At 56.1% G+C, this 15,908-nt stretch overlaps 3 protein-coding genes across 6 annotated transcripts; 1 reads left to right on the top strand and 2 right to left on the bottom strand.

Annotated features, from left to right (window-relative positions):
- Positions 1-464: 464 nt before the first annotated feature.
- Positions 465-9,185, bottom strand: cngb1a (cyclic nucleotide gated channel subunit beta 1a). 3 transcript variants are annotated; one of them, XM_088370890.1, is made up of 27 exons: positions 9,043-9,184; positions 8,236-8,312; positions 8,019-8,166; positions 7,867-7,915; positions 7,738-7,798; positions 7,368-7,392; positions 6,972-7,057; positions 6,518-6,600; positions 6,320-6,436; positions 6,191-6,232; positions 5,897-6,088; positions 5,430-5,540; positions 5,196-5,344; positions 4,879-5,082; positions 4,391-4,599; positions 4,243-4,293; positions 3,812-3,898; positions 3,661-3,725; positions 3,508-3,603; positions 2,870-3,011; positions 2,652-2,811; positions 2,420-2,517; positions 2,246-2,329; positions 2,015-2,133; positions 1,473-1,619; positions 1,211-1,388; positions 465-873 (listed from the first exon to the last, which is right to left on the bottom strand). In XM_088370890.1, the coding sequence occupies exons 2-27, from the start codon at positions 8,296-8,298 to the stop codon at positions 730-732; spliced, it is 2,910 nt and encodes a 969-aa protein (XP_088227016.1). In that variant the 5' UTR covers positions 8,299-8,312; positions 9,043-9,184; the 3' UTR covers positions 465-729. The 3 variants fall into 3 exon arrangements, with proteins under 3 accessions (XP_088227016.1, XP_088227015.1, XP_088227017.1); XM_088370889.1 differs by having other exon boundaries at positions 3,481-3,603; positions 9,043-9,182; XM_088370891.1 differs by lacking the exons at positions 465-873; positions 1,211-1,388; positions 1,473-1,619 and adding an exon at positions 1,692-1,868 and having other exon boundaries at positions 3,481-3,603; positions 9,043-9,185.
- On the top strand, positions 8,617-12,725 carry LOC148401198 (annexin A2-like). Of its 2 annotated transcripts, XM_088370897.1 has the most exons (15): positions 8,617-8,801; positions 8,982-9,171; positions 9,573-9,765; positions 10,367-10,432; positions 10,504-10,597; positions 10,712-10,806; positions 10,884-10,997; positions 11,212-11,302; positions 11,391-11,470; positions 11,553-11,612; positions 11,697-11,790; positions 11,872-11,967; positions 12,066-12,124; positions 12,204-12,326; positions 12,544-12,725. In XM_088370897.1, the coding sequence occupies exons 2-15, from the start codon at positions 9,146-9,148 to the stop codon at positions 12,601-12,603; spliced, it is 1,251 nt and encodes a 416-aa protein (XP_088227023.1). In that variant the 5' UTR covers positions 8,617-8,801; positions 8,982-9,145; the 3' UTR covers positions 12,604-12,725. The 2 variants fall into 2 exon arrangements, with proteins under 2 accessions (XP_088227023.1, XP_088227024.1); XM_088370898.1 differs by lacking the exon at positions 8,617-8,801 and having other exon boundaries at positions 8,967-9,171.
- Positions 9,375-15,595, bottom strand: LOC148401197 (forkhead box protein B1-like). The gene has a single exon (XM_088370899.1). It carries the CDS (start codon positions 14,127-14,129, stop codon positions 13,533-13,535), a length of 597 nt encoding a protein of 198 aa, XP_088227025.1. The 5' UTR covers positions 14,130-15,595; the 3' UTR covers positions 9,375-13,532.
- Between the last annotated feature and the right edge of the window lie 313 nt (positions 15,596-15,908).

Raw genomic sequence — 15,908 nt, 5'->3', positions numbered from 1 at the left:
TTATCGTGGCAGTTTTCATCAGGCAGTCCTTTGGGCATCCCCATGTCTGAGTTGCGTTTAGGACCCCGGCCAGCGGTTTACGTTGTCTCGTCATGCTAAACAACAACAGGATTAATAATTATTAATGTGGACTCATTATATTAAGTGACAATGTCGACGCCCAAGATGCGTTTTGTCATCCGGAAAACGTTGCAAATTGTATAGTTTCGACCAGGCATATCTTTGGACATCCCCGCGTCTGTTTTAGGTTATTTATCATTATTATTATTTTATACTGAATGCAAAAACAAAACACATGAAGAAAAAAAAAGTAAATGAATACAGCTGCAAGGGGTTAGGGTTTCTTTTCAAAGAAAACGCTGTTGTTTTTTCCACGCTGGCTGCTTGATTGGTTCGTTTGGGCTGTCTGTCTGCGCAGGCTTCCAGGAGTTGATGTGAAATCAAACACATAAGATTCCTGTCGCTCTGGCTTTCTTGTCCATTTAATGTGACGTGTCGAGACTACAATAAAAACATTACAGGACGCAGTGTGGAGTTTTTTTCAGTGTTTGTAAACAGTGGCTAGTGGGTGATTAGGCTTTGTTTACGGCCGGCGCTAGCGGAGAAAGCTCGGGCTGCGAGGCAAAGGTCTGGATTCTACAAATTGGACGGGATTTGAGAGTTCTCAGCGTTATCTAGCAAGAAGCCGCTCGACATATCTGAGGAAGATGGTGAAGAGTCGGAAGCCTTTTACTTGGCGTCTTCCCCTACTCCCGTCTCTGCTCCGTCCACTTGCTGCTGGTCTTTGGCTGTCACCGCCTCCACCGCTAGAAGCTCCTCCCCTTCCGTCGCCGATGTCATGGTGACGGCCGGTGGGCAAGGAGAGGCCGGAGCCTGCAAAACAACAGTCCAAAGGCCGTGAGCTCCCCGTAGGCCACCGGCTGTCCCAATGACTTGGAGAGCTCACGTTTTCCTTTATCTTGCAAATGTCGCCTTTGTTTGTTTGTTTGAAGGATCCCGTTACGGTGATGGGAGTGGGGGATGGATGCGCCCCTTGCGTTTGGAATCATTGACTCGCGCCCTACCGAGACCGCTGTTGAAGCATCAGAGTGGGGGATGCGCCCACTCCATGCCTTTGGAATCCTTCACTGGTTCCCTTCTGCCTAACCATAACATTCTTGGCAGAGGAACCGTCCCAAACCGCAGAGCAAAAACCAGCACCAAATCTCACCTGAGTCTGGCCCGAGCGCTTCTTGAGTTTGGCGAAGGTTCCCGCCATTCCCGCCTGCGCCGTCACCCGCATGGCCGCCTTGAACATTTTGGGCGTGTCTGGTGGGACCGGGATGACCTGGGCGGCCTCTTTGCCGCCTCCCTTTTCCTCCGGCTTCTTGTCCTTAGTCAGCATGGTCCTGAAGGGTAACACGGAACGTACGTGACGGACTTTTCGGCCAGGACCACGCCAAACACCCCGGAGTTCTGGCTTGCTTGCTTACTTGGCCTTCTTGCGGAGAAGTTTCTGGGACTCTGGATAGTGAACCAGGATTTCCGCCAGGTCCTTCTTGTCCAGGATGAACAGGTTGGCGAATCCATGTGCCTTCACGTTGGCAGTGCGACGGTTTCCTCCGCCCCCGGCCAACAAACTGACCAATGACAAAGTTGGCAGCGCCACGTCCTGGACTTTACATCTGTCTTGACGTCCTGTCCGCATCCACGTCTATTTCCCATCTATCTACGTCTACTTCGAGCAATCTCTGTTTTTAAACGTCTCCTCCACACTTGGCTCCTCGATGTCGTTGTCACGCCCTGCCGCCGCCGCCGCCTTCTTCCGGAGCATGTAAAATGTGCGTCGAGGTGCGACCGTAGAGAATCAACCAAGTGGCACAGATTGTCTACAATTGAGGAACCCAACCAATATTTGCTTTGAGGAAGTCTTTTAGCCGTCGACGGAGCAAAAAAAGATAATCCCTCTATTTTTGATCATCCCTTGAGTAGTTGAGTTTCTGTCCACACATATTGACATAGTATGTTGACTGACCTGATCTCGCCAAACACTGAACCTGCCCTGATGGTGACAAAAACTGTCTGAAGGTCTGGACCGCCCACCACTTGGACCTCGCCCTGCTTGATGATGTACATTTCCCTGCCGATCTCACCCTGCATCACGCACGCACGCACGCACGCACGCACGCCCGCCCGCACGCACCCACACACACACACGTTAAATGTACACAAACACACACATTGATAAGCACCGGTGGACACTGACCTTCTTACACACAAAGTCTCCTGGCAGGTAGACAACAGATTTGAGTCTTGTCAGCATGTCAAACACCATTTGACGATCACAACCCTAACACATGCGGGCAATTGATCAAGGCTTGCTGTCTCCGAGAGTGTGTGTGTGTGTGTGTGTGTGTCTGTAATGTTGGGAGCCCCTGACCTGGAAGAGCGCCACCTTGCTAACGATGGAGTAGTTGACATCCACAGCCATGTCCAGTCTCATCTTGGCAGGAAGCTGCAGCAGCAACTCTTGCTCGTCTACTTAGCGCAATGATGCGCGCGCGCGCCCACGCACGCACGCACAAACACACACATACCCATGACCCAAACGCCGTGCACACACCGCACTCCAAATGTGACGCACACAAGTCGCGCCGGTGGCGGTGAGTTACCCAGCATGCCTTGGCTCTTCCACGTGTAGTCGTACCAGGTCTTGATCCGGTTACGGACGGCCTTGGGAATGTCATACGAGTTCATGTATTTGGCGGTGCCGTCCACGCAGGCCCGGTAGTAGTTCTCGCCAGCCGTGGCCGCCCCCACCACGTCCCTCATCTGAAAGATACGGTCAGGCTTGGGTCCAGGGAGTTTGTTATCCTCGGCTACCACCCACCTGTCCGATCATGATGGAGAAAGCGAAGACGCCCACAAAATAGTTGATGAGCTGGAAGCAGATCTCAAAGACGGTGGTTGGGTCAGGAAGACCACCGATGGTGATCAACGTCTTCACCGCAAAGTAGTAACATCGGATGTAACTGCACACGCAGGGAAGAAAGACAGGCAGGGCAGGGTGGGGTTAGGGCAGGGTTAAGGTTAGGACAGGGCAGGGTTAGGGCAGGGCAGGGTTAAGGCAGGCAAACGGCATTCAGAAGCATCAAAACGAGATCTTAGCAAGAATTGTAACGGAACTTGAATGGGAGGTCAAGCTACAAGCTATGCTACTAGGTTTTATGTAAACAGCGGGCGCACGGAGGGACGTCAAGCTACATACAGGCTACATGATAGGCTACATGCTATCGGTAGATGTTACTGGACACACAGGAAGGTAAACCGACTCGCTACAAGCTATGCTACTAGGTTTTATGTAAACAGCGGGCGCACGGAAGGACGTCAAGCTACATACAGGCTACATGATAGGCTATGTGCTATCGGTAGATGTTACTGGACACACAGGAAGGTAAACCGACTCGCTAACAGTCAACGCTAGCCGGTTCACGTCCTTACGCGTTGCCTTTTCCGTCGTAAACCCACTTGGTTGAACCTAAGCCTTGGTAGTCGGAGCCCCAGTAGAACAGGCACGCATTGATGTGCAGAGAGTACAGTAGGTAGGTGGAGGTCCGGATCACCCTGACACAATCACCACATCAGTCCCCCGCTCCAGACACCAAAAGCTACCTAGCTTACCTGTAGATGTAGGCCTTCTTCATCACCGCTTCCATTCTGTCGTTAAACTCGAAGAAAACATGGTACTGCGAGAGAGAGAGAGAGAGAGACGCTTCACTGGAATCACGTCAATCTCCAGTCACACACCAAAAGCTCAGAAACAGAACAAAACCTTGAGCAGGCGAGGGAATCTTAGCAGAGACGTGACCCCTGTCCAGTAGTAGAAGATTTCCATGGGAAACAGACTGATAACGTCCATCTGCGGGCGCAGGACCGCAAACCGGTAAGCGTAGACTGGCCCAGCCTGTTTCTCAATGTGTACTTGACTCGTTCCAAAGCCGTTCTAGCGCGTCCCTCTCGGGCCGCTTCTCGGCTGGCTTTGGATGGGTTAGGGTTCGCGCGCCTCGAACTGGTCCGCTTTATCTTGACTTTTTTCGAGATGTGTCAGAGACTGGTTCCCTGTCTGATCCCTCGAATGCCTGCCGCCCCTTGTGTCAAGATTGATACTAAAGTGGTTCCAGGTCACCCCTAGAATTCCTCGAGTTGCACTTTACTGCTTCCAAAATAGTTGTACATTAGATGCTTGCCCGACATAGTACGTACCTTGAATCTCTCGGTGGTCATGTAGTTTTCTTGCATGGCTTTTTTATCACACTGAAACGGAACGTCACGGACGCGGTGAGAGGGGGAAGAAGACACAGGAAGAAGACGAGACAAAAAGACAAGTCGACTTGTGTCTTTGATTCCTGACCACGATGTCCCCCCCGCGGACAAACTGTAGGCGGGGCTGGAAGACCAGGATGTCCACAATGTAAACCAGATCGCAGGTGTAGTCGACCAGGAGCCAAAGGTGGAGGTTCTCCGGGGTCTGGTAGGGAAAGGCCCAGCGAACGGGTATCAGCCAAACGTTCCAGTTCCAGGCCGCGACCACCAAGAACAGCCACAGCACGTAGACCAAGTCTGCAGGCCCACACAGTTGACGCGTCACAGGAGGACTGACAAAACATTGTACGTGCCGGAAGGGAAACACAACTGCAGACTGAGATGATGGTGTCGTCGCTCTCGAATGCCTCTTGGCTTCCGCTAGACAGGTTCTAAAACCATTCTTGATTTGCTCCAGAGTTGTCGATAGAATAGAGCTATCAATAGAATCTGTCTAGCTTGTCTCGTTAGCCTTGTTTTGGGGTACTGCTTCTTGGGTGGTTCTAACCTGTTGGCAAAATGTCTCTGGATACAAACCGGTGAACGGGTCAATGCTGGAGGGGAACCGGAACTCCGCCATGGCTCCGAGCCATTTGGGCAATGTGAGTTTGGGAATTTGAAGTGGATGTCCCAGAATGTCGAGGCGTAACACAGCTTCTTCTTCCTTTCCACCCATGGGGGCTTCCATCTCGTCTGCTCCAGGTGGGGGTGAGGGTGGGGGGGGCGGAGCTTTGCTGGGAGCTGCGGTCACATGAAAATAGTCCCTAGGCCGTTTTGTATAACAATAGCGGCTATTGGCACCGACGCGGCCGAGATCAACGCTGTCGTCGCCGCTGACGTTCAGTCACACTTACAGGCGGTGGGACTTTCCTGCTCCGAATCGTCCGGATCCACCAGACGGTCTTTGTGGCGTTCCGTCCGACCTTTGAAGAGCCGTACCAGCTGGAAGAGGCGGTCCTGGACCACGACGCTTCCGACGCTGGCCGCAGACGCCGGACGGACGCTGGGAAACGACACGCGCCGGGGACGTGAAGATGGCATATAGAGCAGGGGCTGGCTGGCGTAAGGATTCCTGCTCGCTCGCTCACTCTGCAGTCAGCAAGTCCCCTCGACAGGTCTCAGACTCGGGTCCGACCCTCACCGACTCGTCGGCGTCGTCGTCGTCATCCTCCTGGTCCGCCGAGAGCTCTGCGGTCCCGCTGGGCCGAGACCACGACAAAGAGTGATACGGCGCTTGGCTTTTACACTCGGTGTAATTTCTCCAGGCGAGCACGCACTTTGTTTCTTCTACGCACGGTGAAAATTGTTCTTCAAAAGCTGATCGTTGTATCGTAATGGAATGAAAAAGTCCAGCTTTTGCTCAAGCCCTCTCGATTTATCATTGGACGCGTATTAACACGTACAACTGCTCCTCAATTTTGGATGTTTTTTAGCAAAAATAAAAAAAAACGTGTCGATCTCCATCAGATGAATATCGTCGCGGGCAGGCTCAGTGCGATAGGCCAGCGTGAAACAAAGGGCGGCGGGCTTTCTTTGGGCGGCCTTTGAGCGTCACCTGAGTGCGGGCTCGGGGGAGCAGCTCGGTGGCGGCGTAACAATCTCGGGGATTCCCGTTTCCAGTCGCAGACCTGCTGAACAGCAATCGACAGCCGCTTCGGGTCTCCAGGGTGACTCTACCCGGTCGTCTGGCCGGCCGGCCGAACTCGCGGAAAGGGCGCCCGTGACTTCCGGTGAGCCGGCCGAGCGCCTGTCGAGGATTCCATGACACACGAGCAGAACTTGGCGGTTAGTGCCTGGGGTTGGCAACTTGGCGTTGGCGGGAAGCTACTCAGGCGGGACGGCAACTCACCCGGGCCGGTCCTCGTTTTGCTCCTCCGGGATGTTTGGAAGTCTGTTGACCGTGAACGACAAATGGGAAGATGCTTGCGCGAGCGAGCGAGCGAGGTTCCGTGCTACATTGTGCGAAGAGGCCACTCACTGTCGGATGCGCGAGGCAGCCGAGTGTTCCGCCTCCAGCCGTCGCACGGCCTCCAGCGCCGCCTTCCTGGCCACGTCCTCAGCCACGCGGGCGGCCTCCAGACGCTGCCGCCGCAGGCTGCTTGGACACGAGCGCACATTTTACGGCGTCGGACTTCCGATGGGAGCACAGACAAAAACGGCGGGAGGAAGGACCGACCGTTCCTCCACAGGAGCTGGAACCGCCTGGCCGGCATCCGTCTCGACGTTCTCCTCGGGCGGAGTCGGGCCCTCATCTTCAAACTGCAACCGAGCACGCAGAGCGTGACCAGATGGCATGGCATGGCATGGCATGGCATGGCAGGGCAGGACAGGGCAGGGCAGGGCAGGGCAGGGCAGGGCAGGGCAGGGCAGGGCAGGGCAGGGCTGCTTTTCACCTGACAGCGAGGCGGTAGGAACACTTCTCAGTCGGTATCGCGAGAGGAAAAGGCCTCCTTTTTTTTTTTTTTTTTCCCTTTTTTCTCTTACTCTCTCGACAGTTCTCGGTGGTGAAATCCTTCGAACGGTGCCGACGCAAGAGCGACCCCAAAGTCAATTTGAAGACCGCACGCGTATAGAGCGAGGCACACTCGATGTTGCCATCGTTGCTACCGGATGGAAGACGGCCAGCTCACCTGGTTGTCCCCCCGCTTCTCCTCATCGGTGTCTTTTGCTGACGGCTGGACATCCAAAGGTTGCAGATGGCTCCTCTTCACAACCGCTAAAAGTCATAAAGTGTGAGGGGCATGTGAGAGGCTAACTGCTAAAGTGCGCGTGGGTGCTAAAGTGCGCGCGACTGCTAAAGAGCGCATGACTGCTAAAAAGCGCGCGACTGCCAAAGAGCGCGCGTCCGCTAGCTGCACCTTGTCGCGTCAATACATTCGGCCGGCTGGCTAAAGACTCGACGGCGAGCGGCTCGCCGTAAGCGCTTTGACGGTTATCTGCTTATTTGCGTCATGGAGCTACAAGCCACTAGCGCACGCGTGATTGTCAAAGACTGGTGTCAAACACCACTTTCATATTCCACTTACACTCTTGAACGTCATCGTCAGCTTCCTGCGTGAGGCAAAAGGACTGGTTTTATGGCGAGTGTTTGGTACACACCCCAAAAAAACGCCGAAACATTGACAAGGATTGAAGTCATACTTTGGCCTTTGTAACGAATACATTTAGTGCAACTTGATTTTTTGATTTGACGGCGGTGACTCGTTTCTTCAAGTGTAGTCGACCGATTTCAAGCTCCCGCCTTCCCAAACTACTGCGACCGTGTCAATGGTGTGAGGAAATCCAACAAGTTGCAGGCCAAATGGCTTCAATTCAGAATTCAGAATTCAGAGCTTGCGCGATCACACCGCCGAGCGCCAAATGCTCGGATGGATGCCTGTTGGGATGCCTGCTCACCTGCTGGCGCGCGGGCCGGGGCAAGGTGCGCTCCAGGCTGCCGACGATCCATCCCATAATACTGCAAAGGGGAGACGTGGAGGAAGTGCCTCAGAGGCCTCGCCGCAGGCGCCTGCGCGAGAGACTCACCCAGCCGGGACGGTGTCCCCACGCGTGGACTCCGCCGGAAGGCGCGTGACTGAGCGAGCGAGTAAAAAGGACAAAGGGCTTTCTCTAGCTGCGCGCTGGTCTGCGCGCTACGAAGGAGGCGGCGCGGCGAGGCGAGGCGGAGTCTGTCTCACCTGCCGCCGTAGCGTCCGGGAAGACGGCCGAGGGCAGAGCGCCGCGGCCCCGTGCGACGGCCGCCTGCTCCACGTTGGGAGGGAAGGCCTGGCTCCCATGAGACGAGGCCACTTCCTGTTTGGACTCATCCCGGGTGCTGCTGAGCTGCTGGTGAAAAGAATCAATCAAGTGAGCGAGGAACGGCACCGAGCCTGCCTTTGAGTGGGAGTTTCTGACCGGTTCCTGAAGTCGGTTGCTCTCGGGGGGGCGGGGAACCAGTTGGAGCAGCCAGCTCGTCATCTTCAACTTTTTCACTGCGAAAGGCCGACATGGACCCGGTTCTTTTCTTTGCTTTGCTTTTTTTCACGCGTGTGCAAATGAAGGAGTGGGTGAGCGGGCGGGTTGAGCGCGTGAGTGAGCCGGCCCAGAGCTTTGTTTTTTTTCTATGCTTCTTTTTGTCTCTTTGCTTTCCATGTGCACACGATTGTTTTTGGAATGCTTGCGCTGCAGTCTGGTCTCATCCAATTAGCGGCAGGCGCCTTCATCTTCATCCTCTTTGCGCTGTCAAAACGCTGGCTTTAGCACGTCAGCGTTTTGAGAGCGCCGGCTGACCTTCCGCGCGGCTACTTTGGCCAATGTGGCGAGCTCGCTAGCTACGACTTCCTCTTTCTTTTCAAACGGGAAGACGGCACAAACCGAGGACAAGTGGAGGCAAACAACGGAGGCCCTTCAAAGCAAGAAAAGGATGAGCGAGCAAGAGAGCGAGAGAGAGCGAGAGAGAAGTCCGAGACTCGCCCCCCCAGGTGGACATTTGCGTTCAGGTTCAGAAAGAAGCCAAGGAAAGCGCTTTCCACAGCATGATGCCGCAAATAAAAGCTAACTTTGGTCTCATGTGTCGTTTGACGCCTGTTGGAGACGTTTCCCTCCTTCCTCGACACCAATGCGCTGTCTAAACTTTCGATCTCTGCTCTTCTGCACGGCAGGTGACAGAAGCAGGCGCGCTTCGCGTTCGGCACCCGGAAAAGAATCACGATTTCTCCCGACCTGACTGATTGAGCGGTCCTCCGCTCGCATCTCCTTCACACCGGCGAAACTGGGAACCAGAAGCAGAGCGCTGACGGCGGCGTGGCTGCGAGCTTGCGGGGCGATGACGAGAAGCGGGCTTGAGCTCAGGTTCGGGATAAGTGAGCGTGCGTGCGTGAGAACTTAAGAGGCGGCGTGGGAGCGGATTAGGGCAGGACAATTAGAGGGGGAGCGCGCGCGCGCATCCAATGGGCTCCCGATGCTCATGTCTTCTTTTTGGTCCACCACAAGAAATGGTGGCTGTTTTCATTTGGTGTCTTGTGGCTGTTTTCATTTGGTGTCTTGTGGGTCTTCTTTTTTCTCTCAGTCTTGATGGAGGAAAAAAAAACAACATTTTTACAATTGCAATTCACTCGTATGCGGCAACAAACAAAGATGGTGTCGTCAAAGGAGACTCCGCTGACAGCGACAGAGAGGACACGCTAATCATTAGCCACGGCCTCAATGGGCAAGGTGCAAAAAGAATTTTTACCACGGTTTTGTTGACACAGGTGCGTGTCGCCACAGCAACGGGACACGCCTGGCCCAGCGGAGGGGTGGCGTCCGGCCCGCACCGGCCCAGCCCAGCCCAGCCCAGCCCAGGTCGGCCTCCGCTCGGGCGTGGGCATGACGGCATGCGGCGCATTTAAAGAGCAAGAGCTCATCTCTCCTGCCAGTGTGTGCGTGCTGCGGGCAGGCGTGAAGGTAAGAAGAAGCGCAACTCAGACATTTGCTTTGTCAGCTCGACGCGCTTTCTCGGGCCAGTCCGCATCCCGGCGACTGCGCTTCCTTCATTTGCTGGATCAGAAAAAAATTCTCCAGAACACAGTACAGACCAGCGCTCAAAAGGGACCGGCGTTGCGTTTTGGCCCCACTTGCTTGGTTTCGACGTCTAGCAACTTGACAGGCTTTTCTTTTTCAATCGTTCTCTTTCAGCTCCTCGTGAATGCTTTCGTGCTCGTGGGTTAGGGGGGATTTTTTTTTTCTTTTCTTCTCTGCTCGAGGTGAACGGGAAATGGCGGTCAAAAGTCAGCACGTGTCCATTTTATTGCGGGTCCTATCGCCCGCCGCCCCACCCAAGCAAACACGCCCAAGTGCATAGTGCAGAGGGTTCACCGTGGCTCCGCTGGATGTAGACGGGGCTCGGGCAAGTTGGACCGTGGCCCCGGTCAGGGGTGGCACCTTTTCATTCGGGGCCGCCTCCCGCCCGTCCCCAACCGACGCCCCAGATTGCGATTCCCGCAAACGCTCGCCAACCCGTCCCCGGAATCCTCGAGCGCTTCCCGACTCCCTCGTGCGTTTGCAGGTCAGAGGAATCGCCATGGCGCTGGTGTCCGAGTTTCTGGGTCAGCTGACGTTGTCGTACGGCGAGGTGAGTCCGACCGCCGAGGAAAGAAGCGCCGAGCCGGAAGCCGGATCAAAAGTGCGGTGTGTCCCGCACAGGAGGCGGAGCCTACTTTTCCCACCGTAGTCGCCTACCGGGACTTTGATCCCATCAGTGACGCCGCACGACTGGACGCAGCCCTCCGGACCAAAGGTCGGCAATGTTATTAGCGTGATCGATAGCGATTGGATTGGAATGACGACAGACTGGCCCAATTGACAAGGCGGCTCGCTGTAGATTGCTGAGGTTTGGCGTTTGCACATTCAGGGGTGGACGAGCAAAGCATCATCGACATTCTGACGCGAAGGTCGCACGAGCAGCGGCGCGACATCGCCTTTGAGTACGAGCGCCTCGTCAAGAAGGTGGGAGGCTGCCACTGCCGTCGCCGCCGCCGCCACCTTGCGGCCTCGGCCGCATGACACGCTCACTTGCGTTTCAGGATCTGCAGACGGCCCTGAAGGGGGCGCTGTCAGGATCGCTGGAGGCGCTGATGCTGGGCCTGATGAAGAGCCCCGCCCAGTACGACGCCCTGGAGCTCAAAGCTGCCATGAAGGTGCGTCGGGCGCCAACACGGACGGGACAACCATTATGACAACAACGACGAGGACATCCGACGCCGGCGACAAATACAAAGACGCCGGTGACGGTGGCGATGACTTTAAGGGCAATGACCACGACAAAAACCACCACAACTAGACCGGCAGACAACATGCCTGAGAAGTAACGGAGGGCTGTCGGTTCTTTTTTATGTTTTCCCCCCGCCTCAGGGCCTGGGAACCGACGAGGAGACGCTCATCGAAATCGTCTGCTCCCGAAACGAGCGAGAACTGTCCGACATCCAAAAAGTGTATCGCGAAGGTCCGACCGGCGTGAGCGACGTGGCAGATTCAAGAGCATAAAACCTCCTTCGTACCTCCCTCCCTCCCTCCCTCCTTCCTTCCCTCAGTATTTAAGAAAGAGCTGGAGAAAGACATCGCAGGGGACACGTCAGGAGATGTGGCCAAGCTGCTGCTGGCTCTCGTTCAGGCCGGTCACAAATTCACGCCGCTTGAGGCCCACTCGCGCCGACGTGCCTGCGACTCAGCCGCTCTTTTGTTGTCGCCTTCAGACCAAACGAGAGCGGGCATCCAACGTCGTCGACTACCAGAAGATCGATGACGACGCCAAGGTTGGCTCGCTCGCCCGCCCGCCTCGATGGCTGAGTCCATCCGTAAGTCATTGAGTTGTGGCCGCGCCCCCTTTGTGTCATCAGAGCCTCTACGACGCCGGCATGAAGCGCAAAGGGACTGACGTGGCTGTGTGGATTTCCATTCTGACGCAGAGGAGCGTCTCCCACCTGCAGAGAGGTGCGCTGCGCTCGCTCCCCTCTTTGACATGGTCAGCCACCGTTCGCTCATGACGAGCTGCTCCATGTGTGCGCGCGCTAGTCTTTGAGCGCTACAAGAGCTACAGTCCGTACGACATGAAGGAAAGCATCCGCAAGGAAGTCAAAGGGGACCTGGAGAAATCTTTGCTGGCCCTGGGTACGTTCTCTCTTCCCTCCTTGACTCTCACGCCACTTTTACACTCGTGTGTGTGTGTGTGTGTGTGTGTGTGTGTGTGTGTGTGTGTGCGCGCACAGTGGCGTGTTTGGAGAACAAGCAGATGTACTTTGCCGACAGACTGGACGAGGCTATGAGGGTACCGGCGTCGCAGTGCGTGCATGCATGCGGCCGCATGCAAGCGAGCGACCTCTGGCTGACCTCTGTGTGCCTTTCAGGGCAAAGGCGCCAAGGAGAAAGTTTTGACTCGCATCCTGGTGTCTCGATGCCAAGTGGACTTGATGAAGATCAGAAACCAGTTCAAGAAGCGACACGGCCGCTCGCTCTACCGCGCCATCAGCGTGAGCACCGTTACGTCAATGATCGCAAGCGCCCGCCCATCGAGCTTTTTGATGGATACCACGGCCGCAGCATTTGCGGCATGCGCATGCCTCCGCTCGCAATTTGTACGGCCCGAAGCGGCACCCGAGCCACAAGTTACACATAAGCTGCAAAATTGTGGGCCCACGCCGATGGCTCAAAGAAACCTCCAGCCGCCCCGCTCTCCTTTTGTTTCAGGAGCATACCAAAGGTGACTACCAGAAGGCTTTGCTCAGCTTGTGCGGAGGAGATGACTGAGCCTGGTCAACGTCTGCGCGTGTGCTGGATGACGGCGGGAAACACACACACGCACACACACACACACACAAAGCCAAAAGTGCGCCGCACGTGTCCATCAGACATTAAAAGATAGATGCAAAGCGTCTGGCTCCTGTTTGTCGCTTCCACGGCAGGCACACCAGAGGGCAGCACCAGCGACATTTTGCTTCTCTGATGTGAGAACAACAATCCACATCCTATTGTGACAAAGTCCACGTGCGAGAAAGGACAAAGCGCCGAGCCGAGCGCATCTTTGCTCTTCATTACGTCTTCTGGATGCCACCGTCACAGCCACTTGGCTTTTAGGACGGCTGCCGCGTCCTCACCAATCACACACGCTAATGTGTCTACTGACACGCACACACACACACGCACGCACACACTCGTCAATGCGTTTCCAAAGTCAAAGTGCTGACGGGGGCTTTAATGAAGCCGCTGACAGCCAATTGACTTTGTGGACTAATGAATGGTTCGCTTGTGCTTTGTCAAAACAAACAAACAAACAAACAAACGGGAGGTCTGCCTACTCTGCTGCAAAAGAGGCCACAAGCAACTGCTTCTTGTCCAAACAACTTGACCAAAATGCGAGCAAGTGGTCATCACAAAAGACAGAGCGAGAGAGAAATATGTGATGCCTTTATAAAATGACTATTTTCAACAAAAACGGCAGTTGCCATTGCATGCAATTTCATGCACAAGAGGACAAACTCTTTCCAGCATCCTCTCTGACTTTCAATTGATGTTAAGCACATCCCCGCACGTTTGAAAGTTGACAAAGTTTGCAAGGAACCGACACGCAGCGGCACCTTGGTGCGTGCGACAAGCTTGGAAACACGCCAGCTCGAGTTTGAGGGAAAAGAGGCAGACGAGCGCAGCAAACTGCGCAGAACCGGCCCTCCCCATGTCAGTCATTTGGCGGGTGGCGACGACGGCGGCGGCGGGAACGGCGCCAGCAGGACCGGAGGCAGCCAAGCCGGAGCAGCTTTGACGGCCAGCGGGACGGCGGGAAGCCGTCGGCCTCCGAGCCCGCACGCCATCCAGGGCAGAGGGAGAAAGTCCTCTGGGCCGGTCGCCACCGGCCGCCTGGCCGCGTCGCCAACGAGGCTCTCGATGGCGAAAGGGTGCTTGAAGGGCGGGCGCGGCGGCAGTGGTGGCAGCGGCGGTGGCGGCGGCGGCGGCGGCAGCGGGCAGGGGTCCCGGAGTGAGCGGAGCAGCGGCTGCCCCCTGGCCAGGGGCTGCGCGGCCTTGAACCTCTGGCGGCGTCTGAGGAAAGTCCCGTTGCGGAACATGTCCCCACAAAGGGGGTGCAGTGCCCACATGGCGCCCTTGCCCGGCTGCTCGGGCCCGCGCGGCATCTTGATGAAGCAGTCGTTGAAGGACAAGTTGTGTCGCACAGAGTTCTGCCAGCGTCGGGCGTTGTGACGGTAGAAGGGGAAGTTGTCGGAGATGAAGCGGTAGATGCCGCTCAGGGGGAGCATCTTGTCCGGGCTGCTCCGGATGGCCATGGCCGTCAGGCTGACGTACGAGTAGGGCGGCTTGCCCGAGGCGCCGCGTGAGGGACGGGGGGCATGATGGTCCGAGGGAAGGGGCAACGGACGGGGAGGATGCGGGGCCGCCCAGCCAGACTGGCTGACCTGGGGAGTGCGAAGAGTGTGGCGAGGCTGTCGCACACGCGGGTTGTGAAGTTGGGGAGGCGGCACCGCGCTGGGAGGGAGGGAGGGAGGGAGGTAGGGAAAGAGGGAGGGCAGGCGGCGGTGGCCAGGCGGGTCAGCTCATTGGCTGCTTCTTCTTGGTCGCCATGGGGGGGGGGGGGGGGGCGACCTTATCGACATCATCTCGCCACATAAGCCCAAGGAGAAAGGCCTTCAGGAACGCTCGATTCAGAAAGACGCTCACCCCGCTTACCATTGCAGTTCTCTCAAGTGACATTTCTGGAATCGCGGCCAGTTGTCTCTTTACGTTAGCTCCTCCCGACAAACAAGGCCGTCCTCATCGTCACCGGCGAAAGCCTCGCTTCAGATTTGGAAAGCCCGGCCACGGATTTGACACGTCAGGCTGCCTGGCTGGCCGGCCGGCCGGCCGACCGACCAGGTCCACTTGAACTCAAATGATGGGAGGAGTGAGGAAAAAGGCAAGATTCGACCATCTAATGCTTTGGGATGTCGGCTGAGCTGAGCCTTTTTCTTCTCACATCCCTTCTGCCAGATAAACGGCGTCGTGGCTCAGCCACTCGGCCGAGTTCACAAATGAAAATGAATGAACAGGATGCTAACGAAGGGCGGCTATCGAGCGGAACGACCTCCGGCATCAAGCCGAAGGAACGCGCTTGCTCGTTCGCTCCGGCCGCTCGGCTGACGGCGGCCGGGGCTGGACCTTAGCTTGCCTGCCTGCGGGCCTGCCAGTGAAACGTTCCCAAGTCTGGCCCGATTTGCATCCGGCAAGGCCTTGACCCGAATTGGGTCAGAAGCCCCTTTTGGAGGTCTTCCCCAGGTGGAAGACTGTCCAAATGTAAATGTGTCCAAGAAGAAGAAGGAGAAGCAGCAGCCCAGAGAGCCAGCCGTTTTCTTTGGACAGTGACGTGGGCGCGCCGCAGCGCCGCCTGCTGGCGACAAGGAGCTTGACCACTCGGTCCGTGACACTGATCAATTTGGATCAGTTTGTGGAAGCCACTTTTGGTGTGTTTATCTTTGTTATATAGCGCTGCATTGGCTGCTGTTGACAACTAAACAACAATGAAGAGAATCCTAGCTTGAAATTGGCCCGGGACTCGGAAAGCGAGTGTTAACAGTGCATGAAACAAAACGGTGACATGCAGGGCGAAATAACAAAAACAACAACAACTAGGAAAAATGGGGCGCGAGTCCAAACCCCGGCCCGAGACGGCGAGTGTGGGCTCCCGCACCCCCACGCTGCAGGCCTGTTCACGCGACGTCCAGGAGGTGGCGTCTTCGTCGAAGGAATAAGTATTGTGTACTCACAGTGCACGAGCCGGTCAGGTCGGTGGTCGGTCCCGTGGGCCCGTGACGTGTGCTTTTTCCCCAGTAGACGCCTTGACGTTCGTTCCAACGAAGAAAATTAGACGTATTCCACAAACGCTCCACACTTTGGAAGTGGATCCCCTTGTAGTCCAAAACTTTGCAGGCTGTCTGATTTCATGTGCTCGATGCGCCGCCATTTGTATGCGTGCGCGGGCAGGGCGGGGCGGGGCGGGGCAGGGCTCGATCGAGACTGGAACCCGGATGCAATTAGTTTCAGCTGACGACGAGCCGGCTGACCGCGCGAAG

This window comes from Syngnathus floridae, chromosome 3 (genome assembly GCF_059516105.1).
Source record: "Syngnathus floridae isolate MCC-2025c chromosome 3, RoL_Sflo_1.0, whole genome shotgun sequence".
Lineage (NCBI taxonomy): Eukaryota > Metazoa > Chordata > Actinopteri > Syngnathiformes > Syngnathidae > Syngnathus > Syngnathus floridae.
Note: the sequence above shows the minus strand (reverse complement) of the source record. Positions and strands in the feature narration are given on the sequence as shown.